Raw genomic sequence first — 19,473 nt, 5'->3', positions numbered from 1 at the left:
TCAAAGCTATTGTGTGCTCTCACTATTCCTTGATAAGGACCCAGTGAGCGGCTTTATTAACTTACAGCAAACCCTGTTTTAATTACTAGGGATGTTTTGGAATTTTTAATAGTAGATTGGCAGGAATGGATTCCATATGGGAAAACTAAAAATTGGTGAGCTGGCTTTATTTTATGGGATGTTACTGCCAAGGCCAACATTTGTTGCCCATCCCTAATTGCCCTTGAACTGAGCAGCTTGCACAGCCATTTCAGGGGGTTGTTAACCACATTACTATGGGTCTGGAGTTGCATGGTGAGGAGGGCAGATTCTCTCCTCTAAAGGGCATTAGTAAACTCAAAGGGCTTTTAAGAACAATCAATGATAGTTGCTATGGTCACCATTACTGAGACTAGCTTTCAATTCCAGATGCTATGAATTGAATTTAAATTCTAGCCACTGCCATAGTGCGATTTGAACCCATGTCCCTAGCTCATCAGGTAGGGCTGTAGGATGATTAGTCCAGTGATGTTACCACTAAGCCACCACCACCACCCCCTGAGCTACCAGACCATTTCAAACTTGTTGTGCAAGCTTTCCAGCCAAGCTATGCTTCATCTAATTTAATCCTGGCCCCTCTATTAATATCTAGGCTCATTGACCTATTTATACCTGGGGTCACTGCCAATAGAGTTAGCGCAAACCTATGGTCTGTCTTGTTGTGTTCTCAGTTCACATGGCTTAGTCTGCAAACACATTTGGAAAGCAGCAGCAGAAATGCATTGACTACCTCTTGCATTGATGGACTTCACCATTCCAGTTACAACGATCCCTCAGTGTGAGGGAGTGAGGGGGAAGTGAACACAGGCCGCTAAAACAAGGAACCTTTAGATGATCCACACATGCCTACTTTCAAAGGTAGGAACTGAAACCAACCTGCATAAAGAGGGAAAACATTTATATATCTACTTTCACCGTCATTGGACGTCTCCAAGTAATGAAGTACTTTTGAAATGTTGTCACTGCTGTAATGCAGGAAACTTGGCAGCAATTCTTAGCACAGTAAGCTTCCACATGCAGCAAGGTGATGACAACCAGATAATCTGTTAGTGTGATGTTGACTGAGGGATAAATATCGGACAGGGCACCTGGGATAACTCCCCTGTTCTTCTTCGAAATAATGCCATGGGATCCTCTTGAGGGGACAGACTTGGCCTTGGTTTATCATCTCATCTAAAAGGCAGCACCTCAGACAGTGCAGCATTCCCTCAGTACACCATTGGAGTGTCAGTTTAGTTTCTTGTGTCCAGCTCCTGGCAGATATACACTTATTTTTTATATGATACGGTTATGTCCTAAAGTCAACAATCATTGTTGGGATCTAACTAAGGCATAGAGCTCATGGTAGAGTATTTTTGACATTGGGCCATTCTATAAAGTGGTTGTTTTTTAAAAAATTATTCTTTAATGAGATGTGGGCATCACTGGCAAGGCCAGCGTTTGTTGTCCATGAGCTGGATGGCTTGCTAGGCCATTTCAGAGTCAACCACATCTCTGTGGGCCTTGGAGTCACATGTAGGCCGGACCAGATAAGGGCGACAGATTTCCATCTCTAAAGGACACGAGGGAACCAAGTACAACAATACCTTCATGGTCACCATTGCTGGGAGCCAGCTTTTAATTCCAGATTTTATTCATTGAATTTAAATTACACTGGTTGCCGCCGTGGGATTTGAACCCACGGTTAAAGTTTCGAGTCTGGATGACTATGAAGTGATGGCTGCCAGACCTGCTGAGTCTTTCCAGCATTTTTTTATTTTTAGCTCAACTCTAAATTGAAGAATTGTTATAGCAGGTGGCAAGGTTCAAGTGTGTTAGCTGTGGCTTAGTTGGTATCACTTGTGTCTCTAATTTGTAATGTTGTGGGTTCAAATCTCCCTCCAGCCAATTGAGTGTATAATGGTCAAGGCTGGCAGTACAGAGGGAGTACTGTACTGCTGCTGACACTTGCTGTGTATAGCAGTCTAACCTTTGGCTTCTTTGCCAATCACTTTAAATCCGAAGTGCTTTCACCAGTGATTCCTCGAGCACTGAGGGATGGCAGACGAATTGAGTGGGGTGGGTGACTTTATGTGAATTTATTACAGCGTCCACATACTTCCCTTTTTAAACTTGGTGAGGAAATCCCAGAGCAGTGCAGAAAAATTATAGCGTCAACCAGAATAAACAGTGACTCATTACTTGTAATTAATAACTGCACAAGCATGAAACTGCCATCCAGGCCCCTCCCCCGATAGCTTATTCATTGGTTCAAAATCCCTGTGGTAGAGGGAGCTAGAGCTGCAGGAGCAAGATAATGAATCTAAATGCATGATCAGTCCTGTCAGATACGCAGGGTAGCAGTCAGTAAAGTGAGAGCTTTGTGAGGGCAGTACAGGGAACGGCAGACCACCAGCAGTGTGTGACTACAGTGTGTGAGAGGACCCTTTTCCTGCCTTAAAGGAACCTATTGCTGTTTCATATGATGAGTAGGCAACACCTTTCATTCATGGAATCCAGTAGCTTCTCTTTGCTGGGTAAGTCAACAAGCCCACTTTATATTAGACACAAAGTCCAATTCTGAGTCACTGCTCAGTCTATCTCTCCTCTCTCTTGTCCCCTCTCCTTCTGTCTCTCCAACCCTATTTTCTCTATGAATTGTTGTTCTATTGGTTTCCACTTCTAATAATTCCTGGAGTTTTAACTATTCTCGTTGCATCTGTCAGGCTGAGAGTAACGTGTCTCCTTGTGTTAAATATAATGATGTGATCATATGTGTTTTCCATTGTCAGTACTTGTACCTCCGTATCGAGGCACTTTTCCCTTCAGTGTGGGTAAGGCTGCCAACTCTGTTGGCAGTTTCCTTACCAAGTGGCAGCACAGGGTGTAAGGGAGCATGTTTCTGGGGTTTCCAGCTAGTTGGTTGAAACTGGCCATGCAAGCATCAAGATTGCACATTTTTCTTGGGGGTTTTCCGAAGTCCTCTCAGTTATTTCAATGTGGGTGAATAGATCTGAAAAAAAGGACCTGCATTTTATAGCACATCAATAGGACATTGCAAAGTGCTTTACGGGTGTCTCAGAGAGTGCAACACCCTCTTGGTACTGTGATGGAGCATCAGCCTGGTTTTCTAAGCTCAGGTCCAAGAGTGAGGCTTAAACTTATAACCCTGTGACTCTGAAAGCAAGTGTGCTACCAACCGAGCCACAGCTAAACACTCAGCCACCCGATAATGCTCACACAAACAGACACACACACACACACACATACACGAAGGAGCCAAGAAAGAAAAGGAGTGAGAAAAGCATGTTAAAACAAAGCAGAGTGGGAACTAGCAGAGGGAGAGCAAAGGAAAGAGGGAGGGAAAGGTTGGGCAAATAGGGAAAGAGGGGAAAGAAAGGTGGGGCAGAGAAAAACAAAAGGAGAGTGTGAAGGTGAGAACAGGTAAAGGAAGCAAAGAAAGGAGGTAAGAAGCAGAGAGAGGGGAGATGGCAAAGAACAGGTTGAAAATAGGAGGAAAAAGACAGCAGCAAGAAGATATAAACAAACCCTGTTATAGAATTAAATATTGACGTATAAATTGGACCAGGAAAGTGTAGAACATTGCGTTCTTTTCTTGATGTGGATTACAGAAACTATTCAGGGAAATGATCAGGAAACACAAGAATAGGGCAGGAAGAGGAACGTGGCAGGCAGAACAGACCGATATGGGAGCACAGGGCAAGACCCTGCTTCGTAGAATTCCATAAAAGCAATAATATCTTTTTCATGTTTCCTGTTATTTGTTAACAACGCCTAGTATAACCCACACGTGCAACTATCAATCTGATTCAACCAATGGACTAAGATCCGGGCAAAAATTTCCAACAGTGAGTCAAAAAGTCAGAAACGAAGCAATTCACAGCCCCATCAGACGCTCGCGCTGTTTCACTTGATTCGAATTCTACTGTCAGTACACGTTGTGTGAAAGTAACCCGACACCAATAACCATTGGTAAGCTGCAGCAGTTTTGATGTCCTATTGTTCAGCGTTACGTGTCCACCTGAACAACTGCAGCTCTGCAATGGGATTCCACTCCATCTCGCCCGTTTGTATTTCATCCCGTCTTCTCTTGAAGCTGTTAACTCTTTCCTCTGGTTCACCGTCCTCTTCCTGACACAAGTAGATGCTTCTCACTTGCACCCACACACGCTGAGTCTTTGTTTTTAACTGGGATGTGGGCATTGCTGGCAAGGTGGGCATTTATGGCCCGCCTTCATTTGCCCTTCAGAAAGTGATGAGCTTTCTTGGTGAAGCGTGGCAGTGAAGGTACTGCTGCGAGGTTACAAGGGAGGGAGTTCCAGGGCTTTTATCCAGTGGCAATGAAGAAACAGCGATGCATTTCTAAGATCGGAGAAGTTGGGACTGTTTTTCTTGGAGAAGAGAAGGCTGAAAAGAGACTTGATAGAGGTATTCAAAATCATGGAGAAGGTAGTGGGGAGGTCTCTGGACAAAGCAGATAGGGAAAAACTGTTCGTCCCTCATGAAAGGATCGAGAACGAGAGGGCACAGATTTAAATTAATTGGCAAAAGAAGCAAAAGCGATATGAGGGAAAACTTTTTCACACAGCGAGTGGTTAGGATCTCAAATGCGCTGCCTGAGAGTGTGGTGGAGGCAGATTCAATCAAGGCGGATTTAGATTGCTATCTGAAAAGGAAGAATGTGCAGGGCCACGAGAAGAAGGTGGGAGAATGGAAATGATTGAATGGTTCATTCGGAGAGCCGAAGCAGACACAATGGGCCGAATGGCCTCCTTCCATGCTGTAACGATTCTGTCATTCTGTGAAGTCAGGATATTATGTGACTTGAAGGGGAACTCAGAGGTGATAGTATCCCCTGGCATCCGGGAGCTGCTGTTGAAGAAGCCTTGTGCCTTGATGCCAATCATTCTGTAGATGGTACATGTTGCAGCCAAGTGATGGAGGGATTGAATGTTTGATGGTTATGCAAGAGCTGGTGGTCAAACAGAGGTCCTTTCTTCCTGGATGGTGTTGAGCTTCTTGAATGCTGTTGGAGCTGCACCCATCCAGGCATATGGAGCGTATTTCATCACACTCCTGACTTGTGCCTTGTGGAAGGTGGACTGACTTAGGGCATCAGGAGGCGAGTCACTCAGTGCAAAATTCCCAGCCTCCAACCTGCTCTAATAGCCATGGTGTTTATGTGGCTGCTGCAATTGAGGTTCTAGCCAATGTTGACACCTCAGGATGTTAATGGAGAGGGATTCAGAGATAGCAATGCTGTTGGGCATTATGAGGAGGTGGTCAGATACTCAACTGTTGGAGATGATCATTGCCTGTGGAGAGTGAAATTGATTTGCCACTTATTAGCCTAAGCCTGGTTGTTGTCCAGGTCTTACTTCATGCAGGCATGGATTGCTGCATTATCTAGGGAATTGTGACTGGTACTGAACATCGTGTAATCATCAGCAAACATCCCACTTCTGGCCTTATGATAGAGAGAGAACACTGTTGATGAAACAGTTGAAGAATTGAATAACACAACTGAGGCCAAATTCTGTCATCGTTTGATATCTCCATATGTACCTTTTCCAACAGGAATTACTGGACGGTTATTATGAGTAGGGATTCTGGTTTAAAATCCTCCTCTTTCCAATCCAGCAATATGAGAACCAATTTGTGGCACCTGTACCGACATCCCAAGATTAGTCGACTTAACATGGACTTTAAGATTACGAAAGGGTTTGATGGGGGAGACCAAAAGGATGGACTATAAACATGATAGTCACCAATACATCCAATAAGGAATTCAGGAGAAACTTTTAGCCAGAGCATGGTTTGTGGAACTCGCTATGCAGAGAGTACATGAGGATGCATTTAAGGGGAATCTAGGTAAATACTAAGAGAGAAATGAATGAAAGGATTTGCTGATGGGGTGAGATGAGGGGAGGAGGCTATCAGCTATGGATAGGCTGGGGGTGTTTTGCTTAGAGCAGAGGAGCTGGTGGGTGTGGCAGCTGAGAGAGGTATACCAAATTATGAGGGGCATAGATAGGGTAGATAGGAAGAAACTCTTCCCCTTAGTGGAGGAGTCAATAACCAGGGGCATAGATTTAAGGTGAGGGGCAGGAGGTTTAGAGGGGATTTGAGGAAAACATTTTTCACCCAGAGGGTGGTTGGTGGTTAGAATCTGGAACACACTGAGGGGGTGGTAGAGGCAGGAACCCTCACAACATTTAAGAAGTATTTAGAAAGGCACTTGAAATGCCATAGCATACAGGGCTACAGGCCAAGTGCTGGAAAATGGGATTAGAATGGATAGGTGCTTGATGGCCGGCACAGACACGATGGGCCAAAGGGCCTCTTTCAGTGCTGTATAACTCTATGAATGACTCTATGGCTTTTATGATGCATAAACACCAGCATTAACTGGTAGAACCACCTGTTTCTGTGCTGCAAATCTCTATGTAATACCCCGGTCTAGATCCTTACTGCTCTGTGTGGCTCAGTACCATGGTAGCAGGTGCACTTACTCAGTAAGCTATCAAAGCAACAGCAAGATTATTCTGAAGCTGCATCTTAAATGTTGACAATGTAGTTTTGGAACATCCTAGTTGTTTTATGTGGCTTTTAGACAGAGAGCCTTACCAGGTCTAGATCAGAGATCCCGTTCAGTTCTGTTCTCTTTCCATGAAGTCACCTGGAAGATGGGAACTTCCGGTACAGAGCTGCGAGTTGTGATGAATGTTTAATCGCGGCACAGACCGTTTTCTGGTCAACAATTCATTATATAGCAAGTTAGACAGAGAGATCAGCCAGGGTAAATTTGATAGATTTTTTTAAAAATTCTTTCATGGGATGTGGGTGTCGCTGGCTGAACTAGCATTTATTACCCATCCCTAATTGCCCTTGAGATGGTGGTGGTGAGCCGCCTTCTTGAACTGCTGCAGTTCCTGTGGTATAGGTACACCCACAGTGCTGTTAAGAGGGAGTTCCAGGCTTTTTGACCCAATGACAGTAGAAATGGCATTATGAATCAAAGTCAGGATGGTGAGTGGCTTGGAGGCGATTCCATGTTCTGCTGCCTTTGCTCTTCTAGGTGGTAGAAGTCGCAGGTTTGAAAGATGCTATCGAAGGAGCCTTGGTGAGATGCTACACTGCATCTTGTAGATGGTACACGCAGCTACCATTGCTGTGTACTGGTAGTGAGGGAGTCAATGTTTAAAATGGTGGATGGGGGCGTCAATCAAGCAGGCTGCATGGTGTTGGTGTTGAGTTTCTTGATTGTGGGAGCTGCACTCATCCGGGCAAGGGGAGAGTATTCTATCACACTCCTGACTTGCGCCTTTTAGATGGTGGACAGGCTTTGGGGAGTTAAGGGGTGAGTTACTCGTCGCAGAATTCCCAGCCTATGATCTGGTCTTGTAGCCACAGTATTTATATGGCTGGTCTAGCTAAGTTTCTGGTCATTGGTAACCCCCCCAGGATGTAGGCAGTGTGTAAATAGGCTGGGTAGAGGATTCAGTCAGTGTGAAATAAATTAGGTAGAAGATTCAGTCTTGATGCTATAGGCTGAAGTTAGGATTTCCAGGAAATATAATGTTGATTATTTCTCAGGAAACTGGCATTTAGAAGTCATGACCATTTATCCTGGTTCATTTTGTGGTGGCAGCAATCACAGATAGCCAGACACATAGCACAAAACTCAGCATAAGACAAAAGGCCTGAATAATGGCCTGAGTTTATATTCAAGCAGTGAGCTGGGAGAGAGGCAGCCAGACTACACTTTACTCCCTGTAACTACGAGATCATCCAATCCTCCCTCACTTGGATTCCAGTCTGTGACTCAGTGCCAGGAATCTGTTGTTCTATTCATCGCTCTCGATTGTGTCACAGTAGCCTGAGAAGTCACGCTTGAAATTGTCAGAAGCATTTGAAACAAGGGAAGGAATGTGAGCCCTTTCATACACACTTTTGTCCCCCAGCCTGAAACTGGAAATTTACCAACATGCCCTAATATGCAGTTTTCCTTACCGAGCAACATTTAACCTCTGAATGACCTTAGAATCTGCCCAGAGCACTTGGATGGAGTAGAGATAGGTAATTAAATATTGCAGTTCTCTATACCACAAATCAATTTATTCAGAAGATATTATGAGAAACCTGCAATAAAAACAGAAAATGTTGGAAATACACTAAGGCATCTGTCAGAGAAAGGGAAGGTTAATTTGAACTGCAGCTCACAAAATCCAGGTCAGCAGTCCCAGTGCAGTACTGAGGAAGTGCTGCACGGTTGGACGTCCTGTCTTCCGGGTGAGATGTTAGACCGACGTCCTGCCTGCCCAAGGGCTGCCAACCCTCCAGGATTGGCCTGGAGTCTCCGGGAATTGACGATCAATCTCCAGCACACTGCCGTGTGCAACCCTGCAGAAAAATCATGGGGACATTAAAAAAAGATTGTCTTTTTGTCACTTTTGTTTGAACATTTCTCTTCACCAGATATAAAAATATTGCGTATGTGAACAAAAGGCTGTTTGGCTGACAATCGAGCATCATCCAATTGGGTAGTGAGTCTTTTTGCTTTCCAATTGGCATAGGGGGCCAGTGCATCACAAGGGTGGATGTGGTGGTTGAGTAATGGCTGGAGCAAAAGGGCAAGACGTGTGATGAAACGTTCAGGAATACATTTAACCACTGTTGGCAACCGTAGTCTGCCCTCTGGGGTGAATGTAAATGATCCTATGGTACAATTTGAAAGAAGAGCAGAGAAGCCCTGGCCACTATTTCTCCCTCAACAAACATCACCAACAGAGTAATACCTGGCCATGGTCGCATTGCTGTTTGTGGGATCTCGCTGTGCAACAAATTGGCTGTCATGTTTCCCGCATTACAACAGTGACCACACCTCAAAACATATCTAATTATCCGTAAAACACTGTGGGGCATCCTAAGGTTGTGAGAGGCGCTATATGGATGCAAATTCTTTCTTTATTGAGTCAAGGGGCTCCTATTCTTGGGGTGAGGTTTCCCCTCGTGTGCTGAGGGCAATAACCTTGCTTGAGAGCTTCAAACCTTTCCTTCAGGTCGATACCTCGAGCCAAACTGGAAACGAATTTGAAAAGCAGTGGCTGAGCCAGGGGAGTTCCTCGCACAGGTTGAGGGAGGCTTAAATGTGGTCCCATTCAAAACCTTAACCTTTACTTTGTTCACTCATGGGATATGGGCATCACTGATGCAGGCAGCTTTTATTTACCCCTTCCTTAGATACCACCGAGTGGTTTGCCAGGCCATTTCAGAGGGCAGTTAAGATTCAAACACATTGTTGTGGGTCATATAGAGGCCAGACTAAGTAAGGACAAGAGATTTTCTTCCCTAAAGGACATTAGTAAACTGGGTGGGATTGTACAACCAGGTGATTGCCGTTATTAGGATCATCCAAATTGAATTTAAATTTGTCATTTGGTAGTACAAAACTGAAAAAAGAGACATGTCAAAGCTTTTCGTCTTGCACTCATCAGGACACTCGCAAGACTATCTAATATTGGATGGAGTAGATGAAAAAAAGATGAAAAACCTCGACAGGTCTCATTTTTGCATCATACCGAATTTAAATTCTACAGCTGTCCTGATAGGATTTGAACTCGTATCTCCAGACCTTAAGTCTCAGCTTCTGGAGTGGTTCTGTAACCCAAAGTCAACAACTAGGATTTATGCAACTAGCAGCAGGGGGAGGTTAGAAGGAATATTTTGAGCTAATTATCACCTATGGTTGATCTGAGATGTACAATAGGTACAATGTGGGTGTCACTCGTATTTGGGACTGAGGCACCCTCATATATCAGTTTCATTCTCAGCTTTACACCATGGCCTCACCTCAGTCACAGTGAGAGGTGGGAGGTGAAAGGTTGACTACGCCTGGTAATCCCATTGCTACATTGCGTAGGCTCTGATGCATAAAGCTGCCAGTCATTAAACGATGAGTCCCTGGCAATGCTTGGGTCAAACACTTAAAGCAAGCATTCCTTTATATAGGACCACGTAACACCCAAGGAGGTCATTCAGCCCATCGTGCCAGTGCTGGCCCTTTTTTTAAGCCATCAAATTAGCCCCAACTCCCTCGGCACTTCTCCAAAGCCCAGCAATCCTTTTTCTTCTTTCCAAAGATATAACCAAATTCCTTCGGAAAATTACGATTGAACCTTATTCTGACTCCATTACCTGCAGTGCATTCCCTATCGTAACAATTTGTTCTGTAATAAATATTCTCCTCATGACCCTCATTGCTCCTTTTGTCAATGATCTTAAATCTGAATTCTTTGGTTACTGACCTTCCTACCAGTGGAAACTATATGTATATGTATATGTATATAATTGTGTATAATATATTAATTAAAATGTACTTCCTTACTTCCCACCTGTTCCATTTACCAGTATACTGCTGTTTTCTAAAAACACTTCTCTGGGGCCGGAGCCCCAGAGTGATAGGAAAACTGCTATCAGTAGAGTTCAGAGCCTAGCCCAGGGTCCTCCCACTCCCAGCCAGTCCATCCCTGCCTCAATGTTGTGCTGTGTTGGGCCCTATCTAGGCCGTCACTGATCCACCATGAAGCACCATGCACATGATGATAGAAGCACTGCAGGTAGATAGCAAAGGCAGCTTGTTTGATTCTCAGTCACCCATGCCTATTAGAACAGAGCAGCCCATCGCAAGGGTTTTCTCAACCCACTGTTGTTTCACTGCAGATAAGAAGGGGCTGACAAACATGTGTCAAGCTCAGTTATTTCTGATCAAAAAGTTGACACTTCTAGGAAACATAAGGATCCTTGATAAGGGCAAGTTTAAAACTTGAGTGCGGGTTGAGGGCTGAGATAAGGACTCTACTGCTAATGTGGGCGATTTTATGTGGCTCAGTTGGTAGCACTCTCCCCCACTCCCAGAGTCACAAGGTTCCTTGTTCAAGTCCCACCCCAGGGCTTAAGCACAAAAATCATGCTAGCACTCCAGTGCAGTACTGAGGGAGTGCTTCACTGTCAGAGGAGCTGTCTTTCAGAAGAGATATTAAACCAAGGCACCATCTGCCTGCTTGCGGGGGGTGGGGGGGGGTGGTGTAAAAGGTCCAAAAACATTTAAAAAGCATTTAATTGGCTGTAAAACAGTTTGAGACATCCGATGGATCGTGACAAGTGTTATATAAATGCACATCTTCCTTTTTTTGTAAAGCTGCTGATGGTGAAACTGATGGAATTGCATTCAACACTGGTTTTACACCCACCCTATTTTATTCTTCATGTATCATAGAATGATGCAGCACAGAAGGAGGCCATTCAGCCCATCGTGCCTGTGCTGGCTCTTTGAAAGAGACTATAAGGCATGGGAGCAGAAGTAGGCCATTTGACCCATCAAGTCCAATTAGTCCTGCTCTGATGTTCTTTGCCAATAGCTCTGCAAAATTTTCCCCTTCAAGTATTTATCAAGTTCTCTTTTAAAAGTTGTTATTGAACCTGCTTTCACCACCCAATTCCAATTATTACAATTTGCCAAGGAAAAAATTGCTTCCTCTAGTTCTTTTGCTAATCTGTGACCTTTGGTTAATGTCCTTTTTGCCACTGGAAGCAGTTTCTCCTTATTTACTCTATCAAAAACCCTTCAAGATTCTGAACACTTCTGTTGAGTCTCCTTCTTAACCTGCTCTGCTCTAAGAAGAACAACTCCAGCTTCTTCAATGTCTTATTGATAAAGTCTTTCATCTCTGGTACCATTCTAGTAAAGCTCCTTTACCCCCTCTCTCAGATCTGAACATCCTTCCTTAACTATGAGCAGAGTAGGCTATACTTGGGCAGGCTGTAAAAGCAACATTCTGCCCATTCCATGGGTTCCCTGACCAGCCAGTTGGATTAAAATTGTTCCACTAATATTTGCTTTACTGCTTCTGAAAGTCTATTGGAATTCTTAAAGGGGGAGATCAAACGAAGAGGAAGCACTTGTTCGAAGTGCTTTTCTATTTTATACCGAAAACGCATACAGCCACAAAAAGAGCATGCAACACTTCAGACCTCCTGGGGATTGCACCAGTGATGGGGACTATCCACCACGCCCTGCCTACAAATAGAAGAATTGTCAAGAAACATACCCAGTCTTTAGGTCCAGCCAATCCAAGCTCTTTTGGCGCAGCAAAGCAGACCTTCTCGCCATCTCTCAGTGTTGAGCTAACAACGTGTTGCAAGGTGAGCCGGTATTGGGGTTGGAATGGGAAAGACACGAGAGGAAGGAGTTCTAACCCAAGGATTCGGTGAGAGTGGGAATGTGCCAAAGAAAGGAAAATTGCTGCTGAGTAGCTTAGCTGTAGTCAATAATATGAACTTTAAAGCTCAGCATTTAAAGCATTTACATTTATGTCGGATCAAAAGTGATAACTATTAACCATTACCATCAATTTTAAAATAGCTGGTTATAGGGTCTTAAGTGCTCTATTTGTTTTTGGTAGAAGGAGCTGTGCTTACTCATTAGTTTGCACCTCATTAAGTTACATTGAAAGCAAGATCAAACAATATCATCTTGCTCAATAATACAAAAGCAAAGCAGTTGCTAACGATTAACTGCCCTCTGGAATGGGTTCAGTTCATGGGCAAATAGGGACGGGCAACAAATTCTGGCCTTGCTAGTGATATCCATATCCCATTAAAAAAAAGTTTTAAAGTGTGGAGACTCACTCTTCCAGCTTTTAATTATTTTTGAAATTTTCGAAAGTAATTTTAAAAAGTAATAACAACTTTTAGTTTCTGTTTTTTTTTCTGTCTCTTTTATCCCTCTGCCTCGACCCAATTTCTTTCCCTCTATTTATTTCACTTTCTGTGCCTGATTTAACATTGAATTGACTATTCTCAGAGACGCTTGCTGCTTTGGACACTGCACTGCTCATTGATGTTTCTTCAGTCTGATTGGTTGAGATACACCGTTGTTTGCCCTGTGCACTAAACTCCCAGCTGCCCTGTGAGGGTGCTGGGCTGTTTGGCAGACAGCAAGTTGCCCGCACAAAGTCTATACGTATGTGCAATTCCAACAAATACCTGGCATTCTTTGCTCATTGATTTATCACAGCAGACGCCAGCCTATATAACCTTGAGTACAGATCTTGATAAAGAGAACAAAGGTTTCCACATAGCAAAAACTATAGAGTACACACGTTAGGTTTGATTACACTGTGCAATTGACCAGAATTATGCAGCAATGGGGAATGGCCTCACTATTAGAACCTTATCTGATAATGCAGATGGAAACTGTGTCATTAGCATTGTGTTATGCGTTTCCTTATCATCGCCTCCCAAAGCTATTTTAAGTTTCATTCCTGGAACTCTGATGCTGATATGAGCCACACTGTTCACACCTGATGCAGCAGATACATTGGGACATTGTATTGCGGGCACACTCTGCAACTGAGCAGGTCCACATCATTGTATAACTGACGGAAACCTAAGGTGTTACAACCCTTTTGCTGAGCGACTGACCAATTCAACAGTACTGAAAACCCATTGTTGCACAATGGACTAAGCTCATGGCAGTCACAATACATTGCTCAGTGACTAATTTAACAATACTGCAAAACATTGTTTCATATTCCGCTATACCCATGATAGTCACAATCCATTGCTGAGTGAGTGACTGACTGACTAGTCCAACAAGAAAAGGCTTGCTTTTAAGTGAAAAAGCTTGCATTTAGGTAGCACCTTGCATGATCCCAGAATGTCCTAAAAAGCATTTTTTGAAGTGTAGTCACTGTTGTAATGTAGGAAACGCCGCTGAGAATTTGCGCACAGCAAGCTTCCACAAAGAGCAATGTGATAAGGACCAGACAATCTGTTTTTGTGCCTGTTAATTGGTGGATATGTATTGGCCCAGACACTGGAGAAAAATCTAGAAAATAGTGCCATAGGATCTTCTAGGTCCAGCTGCAGATGGAACGTAGGTTTAACATCTTTTTCCAAAAAGTGGGACCTCTGACTATGCAGCACTCCCTCTGTATTGCACTGGAGGCGTTGGTCTAGATACTGTACTTAAGCTTTGAGAACTTCTAGTCAAGCAGGGCCTTGATTTTAAAAGTTATCAGCCTTCTATTCAGATCCCTCCAGAAGGAAAAAAAACAGTGAAAACTGGGATATAAGGAAACTGGTCCGAATTCGTCTTGTATGCCTTAAAATGTAACACCAGTAAAAACTGGGAAATAAAAGTACTGGTCCGAACTGTTTTCACCTTCTGGGACTCCACAGCCTTGCCCACCACCACGGCACCCACCCCTCATTTCTGTAATCTCCTCCAACCCCACAACCCTCCAAGATATCTACAGTCCCCTAATTCTGGCCTCTTGCGCATTCTCAATTTTAACTGCTCCACCATTGGTGGCCGCACCTTCAGTTGACTAGGCCCCAAGCTCTGGAATTCCCTCTCCAGCTCGCTTTTCTCCTTTAAAACTCTCCTCAAAACGTGCCTGCTTGACCAAGCTTATGGTCATCTAACCCAATATCTCCTATGTAGCTTTGTACCAAGACTCCTTAGGCAGTACCTTCCAAACCCACGACCACTACCATCTAGAAAGACAAGGGCAGCAGATACATGGGAACACCGCCACCTGCAAATTCCCCTCCAAGCCACTCACCATCCTGACTTGGAAATATATTGACGTTCCTTCATTGTCGCTGGGTCAAAATCCTGGAATTCCCTCCCTCAAAACCTGCACCACACCACATGGGCTGCAGTGGTTCAGGCAGCTCACCACCAGCTCCTCAGGGCAATTGGGGATGGTGAATGAATGCTGGCCTAGCCAGCAACACCCACATCCCTGTGAATGAATAATTTTAAGAAAACACACTTTGTTTTATAACTCGTGCCTCAGGAAGTTTCATTACGTTAAAGGCGCTATATAAACAAAAGCTGTCGTTAACAGTGGGGATTGAACCCATAGCCTTCTGACTCAGCGGTGAGAGGGCTGAATTGAATATGAATTAAACCTTTTATGTCAATTTAGTGGCAACTTGTTGCCCTGATGAGTCTGATAACAGATTTCTCCCATGTACTTTTTGTGGGCACTAACAGATTTAGATTGAATGGAAGCTTAAGTTGCCAGTTTGAGCCTGATCGCTTCAGAACCTTAACAGGTCAGCAGGCCTATATCTCAAGATCTTGTTCACCCCATTGACATTTGTATTTTAATTTTACCCCTTCTGCGACCGTTACTTTTATAACTGTAATAAACGTGTATACTTCGGAACAAGGCTTCCTCTAATCTTTGAGCAGTACAGACCAAATCTAATATATATCACTTACTGTAGATGAATTATTCGTATACATTTCTTCTGGGCTCCAGTTATTGACATTTAAATGTTGCCTTTCTCATCGCTGAAACAATCTGGCGCTTTCTAAACTCCTGCCACTTTTGATCAATACTTTCTCCTTTGAATGCACTCAAGCGAGACCATGATAAGATCAGAGCCAGCGGCTTAACACAGCTGGCTTTTGGTGATCTGACAGATAACCATTTAAGATGCGCCAACTGACAGATTCTGAACTGCCTGCCCCACTTGCACTAATGAAAGTCACAGCTGGCTTTGGGAAGTTTGTAGAAAACGCATACCCCAAAACAAAGACTTAGAAATATTCGCGTACACAATCGCCTCTAAAGCATGATAAAAATGGCAGCACAAGAGAGGGCCTATCGGAATGTGGCGCAGGGGATAGTGCCCCTGCCTCGGAGCCAGAAGCTCTGGGTTGGAGCCCCACCCCAGGACTTGATGGCCAAGGAATGTGTGTTCATAACGCGGCCAAACGAGTCGAGTGCCAACCTGGAAATCCTTCCAACACACGTCTATGGCAGGCGGTAAGAGCGGGAGAGATTCCTGGTCAGCCGTGGGATGGAAAGAATGTTGGAGCCTCTACCGTCACTATCCATAGCTCCAGACCACAACACGCATGTAAAAGTGCATGTTGCCACAGCAGCTCAGGCTCCCTGAACAATCTGTAACACGCATCTGAATATATTTATGAACAATAAGACATTAGGATACACCCTATTAATATCTACCTGAGCTAGTCCTTGACCTTCAGTGTAAGGTATCATTCCAAGTGTCTTTCCGCTATCATTTTGCTGAAAAAAATGAGACTCTTTTTGCTGAATCTTGTTGCCTTGCACTCACCAGGACAATTCGCAAGAATACCAAATGTAAAGGGAACAACAATTTATACTGTATGAGAAGAGATATACATGTCAATATGCGCATTGCGATTCTTACAGTTCCACGGGCTATAAGATTGGCCTTATCAGCAACCTCATAAATAGGGCCTGAGCCACTTGCTAACCACACAAGCTTGCTGCCGAAATAAGGCACATTAAAGGATAATTGGCTACCCTGGTCAGATGATTTCACACTGTATATCACGCAAACTCATGAACGGGCCTCAGGCCGTCACTTTTGGCCCTGAAAAGTGCCCAGTCTACCTCAGGTTACCCTGGAAGGGCAAGAAATCTCAAAAATTTGAGCAAAAGGTGAAGCTAGCCGTTTCACGCTGCTACTTTGCAATAGCAACACGAGTGGTATTTACCATTAACAGGATGCGGCTGTCAAGCCAGAAAGGTGTGCTGCCTTTCACACAAATGAGTAATGTGGTATATGAATTTCAGCGCCATTGTGATGCTAGATATCTGGGCCACATGCCCCAAAGATCGGCGGATTGTATCAAACAGAATGTTCAGTCCGCTGTTCACTATAGGCAGGGTACAGACTGGACCCAACCAGCTCGTGCATGCAAAACTCAAACCACAGTGTCCAACATTAGATAGGATTCCGCGATTATGCAACTTTTGCTAAATAATCCGCAGTGTGTGAAGAATTACGCTGACAACCGATTTAAGATTGCCAGTTGGGCTCGCAACGTGCACATTTGCATCTACTGGAAGCTACATATACACAGGGCCCTGCTCTTTGCAGGCAGAAAGAACACGTACACACATTGCACTTGTTTCAGCTAATTAAAATAAGTGACAGCCATTCACTGCCCAGGGCAATGCATTGACCAATCAGAGTCAAGCTGCCTGGTTTAAATTTCAAACAATGCTTGGCAGTTAACTATCAGTCACCATCAACTGGTGCATTCTCCTTGACAATGTCTCTACCAATTAGAGCCCACTTGCCAACCAATCAGCAGTCTCTTTTCAAACAGTAAAAAAAGTCACGCACTACCCCAGCTTGGACATATATTGACCGTTACTGCACTATCGCTGGGTCAAAATCCTGGAAAGCCCTCGGTATCAGCACTATGGGTGCATCTCCATCACATCACTGCAGCAGTTCAAGAATGTGGCCCAATAACAACACTTTCTCGAGAACAAGTAGGGCTGGACCTAGCGATGCCTATATGCTGAGAATTATGTTTTTTTAAAACCTCACTCTTGCTAAAATGTTCCCCTTATTACAGATTCAACAATCAGTCACAAAACATCTTTTCCCATTTACCTCCTCAGAAACTTTCAGTCTTGAGAAGCTTTGCCATATCCTTGTTTAATCCAGTAAGAAAGCTTCAATTTTCTGATTCTATCCTCAAAAATTGAAAGTTTTTTTTGGAGATGTAAATGGGTTAATTTAGCTCAGACTGTGACAACCAAACTGGAGGAGATTGATTCGCAGTTAGTCAGTTTGAATGAGACTCAAAGCCAGAAGAATCTCCCCTCCCTCTCCATTCACCGCTCCCACCCCACTCCCCAACAAAATGGTGGATGCCAAAGCAGTTAACCCCTCAAAAGAATGGGGTTTGGCAATGAGATTGGAGGCTACAAGGATTGACATTGACCAAGGTGACCTGATATCTCATGGCTGCTCTATCGTATTATTGTTTATGGGACTCTGAGGTGCGCAAATTGGCCGCCATGTTTCCTCCATTACAAGATCACAGAATTGTTACAGCACAGAAGGAGGCCATTCGGCCCCACCTGTCTGCACTGGCTCTCAGAATGAATACACCTCGTGCCATTCCCCATATTCTTCCTGCAACCCTGTACATTCTCCCTTTTCAGATAACAATCCAACTCCCTTTTCAATGCCTCAATTAAACCGGCCTCCACCGCACTCTCAGCTATTGCATTCCAGACCCCAAAACCCTTTTTGGCTGATGAAGAGTCTAGAACGATGAGCCAGAGCCTTGATTGTCACAACAGTGACCACTGGAAAAGTATTTCATTGGCTGTAAGGTGCTGTGGGATATTTTATAAATGCGGCTTATTTTGATCTTTATCTGAGATTCATTAAGATTTCAAAATCTGTGGGTTGAAATCATATTGGGCGATAGTAGCTAAAATCCACATTCCTCGCACATAGTTTAGTTCACTCATCATCCCCTGTGCTCCGTGACTCACATTGGCTCCTGATCCAGCAACACCTCGATTTTAAAATTCTCATCCTTGTGTTCAAATCTTTGGCCTCAGCCATTGCCACCTCTGTAACCTCCTCCAGCCATACCACCCTCGGAGCTATCTGCATTCCTCCAATTCCAAACAGTAGTGCACCCCCATCTCCCACCCGCAGCCCCCCCCCCCCACCCCGATTTTCATCGCTCCAGTATTGGTGGCCGTGTATTCAGCTGCCTCAGCCCTAACCTAAACTCTGGAATTCCCTCCCTAAATCTCTCTGCCTCTCTCTCCTCCTCCTTTAAGATTCTCCTTAAAGCCTACATCTTTGACCAAGATTTAGGTCATCCACCCTAATATCTCCTTCTTTGGTTCGGTGTCAAACTTTGCTGACATCACTCCTGTGGAGCTTCTTGGGAAATTGTATGACATTAAAGGCACTATTTAACTGTAAATTGTTGTCGGTCACCCAAAGTGAGGAAATTAAGGGCCTTCCTATGGTGCAGCGCCCAGACATTGAACATTACAACTTAGCAGCAGGGGTGATTTCTGCTTTGTTTTCATCTCTATATAGTATATACAACAACAGCTGTTTAGTATTGAGTCAAAGCCTGTACTACAATCATAGACTGATACTACCTCGCAATGCCATTGAAATATAGACTATGGTGGAGAATGGGGAGGCAAGCTGAATACAGTTCCACATCAGTGCAACTAATTCTGCTCAGGAGCCACAAATTCTCAGTAGCCCTTACACTTTAACCTACCACAAAACATGCAGTATCAAAGAGTGGTCAGTCATACTCATTGAGCATAGAGACATTCCCCAGAACCACAGGCATAAGCCAAGAGAAGCAGACAGGAAACCTACTACAAATCATGACTGCCATTATCTAGTAGGAACAAGGTAGCAGGTACAGGGGAACACTATCGCCTCCAAGCCATGAAACCATGAATCAAAATCTTGGAACTCCCTAAAGGGACTGCAGTGGTTCAGGAAGAAGGCCCACCACCGCCTTCATTGTCCATTTGGCTAAAGATGCCTAAACATGTGAACGAAAGTTTC

General features: G+C 44.1%; 1 protein-coding gene across 2 annotated transcripts in view; it reads left to right on the top strand.

Annotated features, from left to right (window-relative positions):
• Window positions 1–2,340: 2,340 nt before the first annotated feature.
• Window positions 2,341–19,473, top strand: part of LOC121271209 (adhesion G protein-coupled receptor E3-like) — a 66,155-nt gene continuing 49,022 nt past the window's right edge. For both annotated transcript variants that reach the window (XM_041176998.1, XM_041176999.1), the window contains exon 1: window positions 2,341–2,555. In XM_041176998.1, the coding sequence (XP_041032932.1) occupies window positions 2,501–2,555 (55 nt within the window). In that variant the 5' untranslated portion in view covers window positions 2,341–2,500. The remainder of the gene's footprint in view (window positions 2,556–19,473) is intronic.

Source organism: Carcharodon carcharias, chromosome 30, assembly GCF_017639515.1.
Source record: "Carcharodon carcharias isolate sCarCar2 chromosome 30, sCarCar2.pri, whole genome shotgun sequence".
In the NCBI taxonomy this organism is placed as follows: Eukaryota; Metazoa; Chordata; class Chondrichthyes; order Lamniformes; family Lamnidae; genus Carcharodon; species Carcharodon carcharias.
Note: the sequence above shows the minus strand (reverse complement) of the source record. Positions and strands in the feature narration are given on the sequence as shown.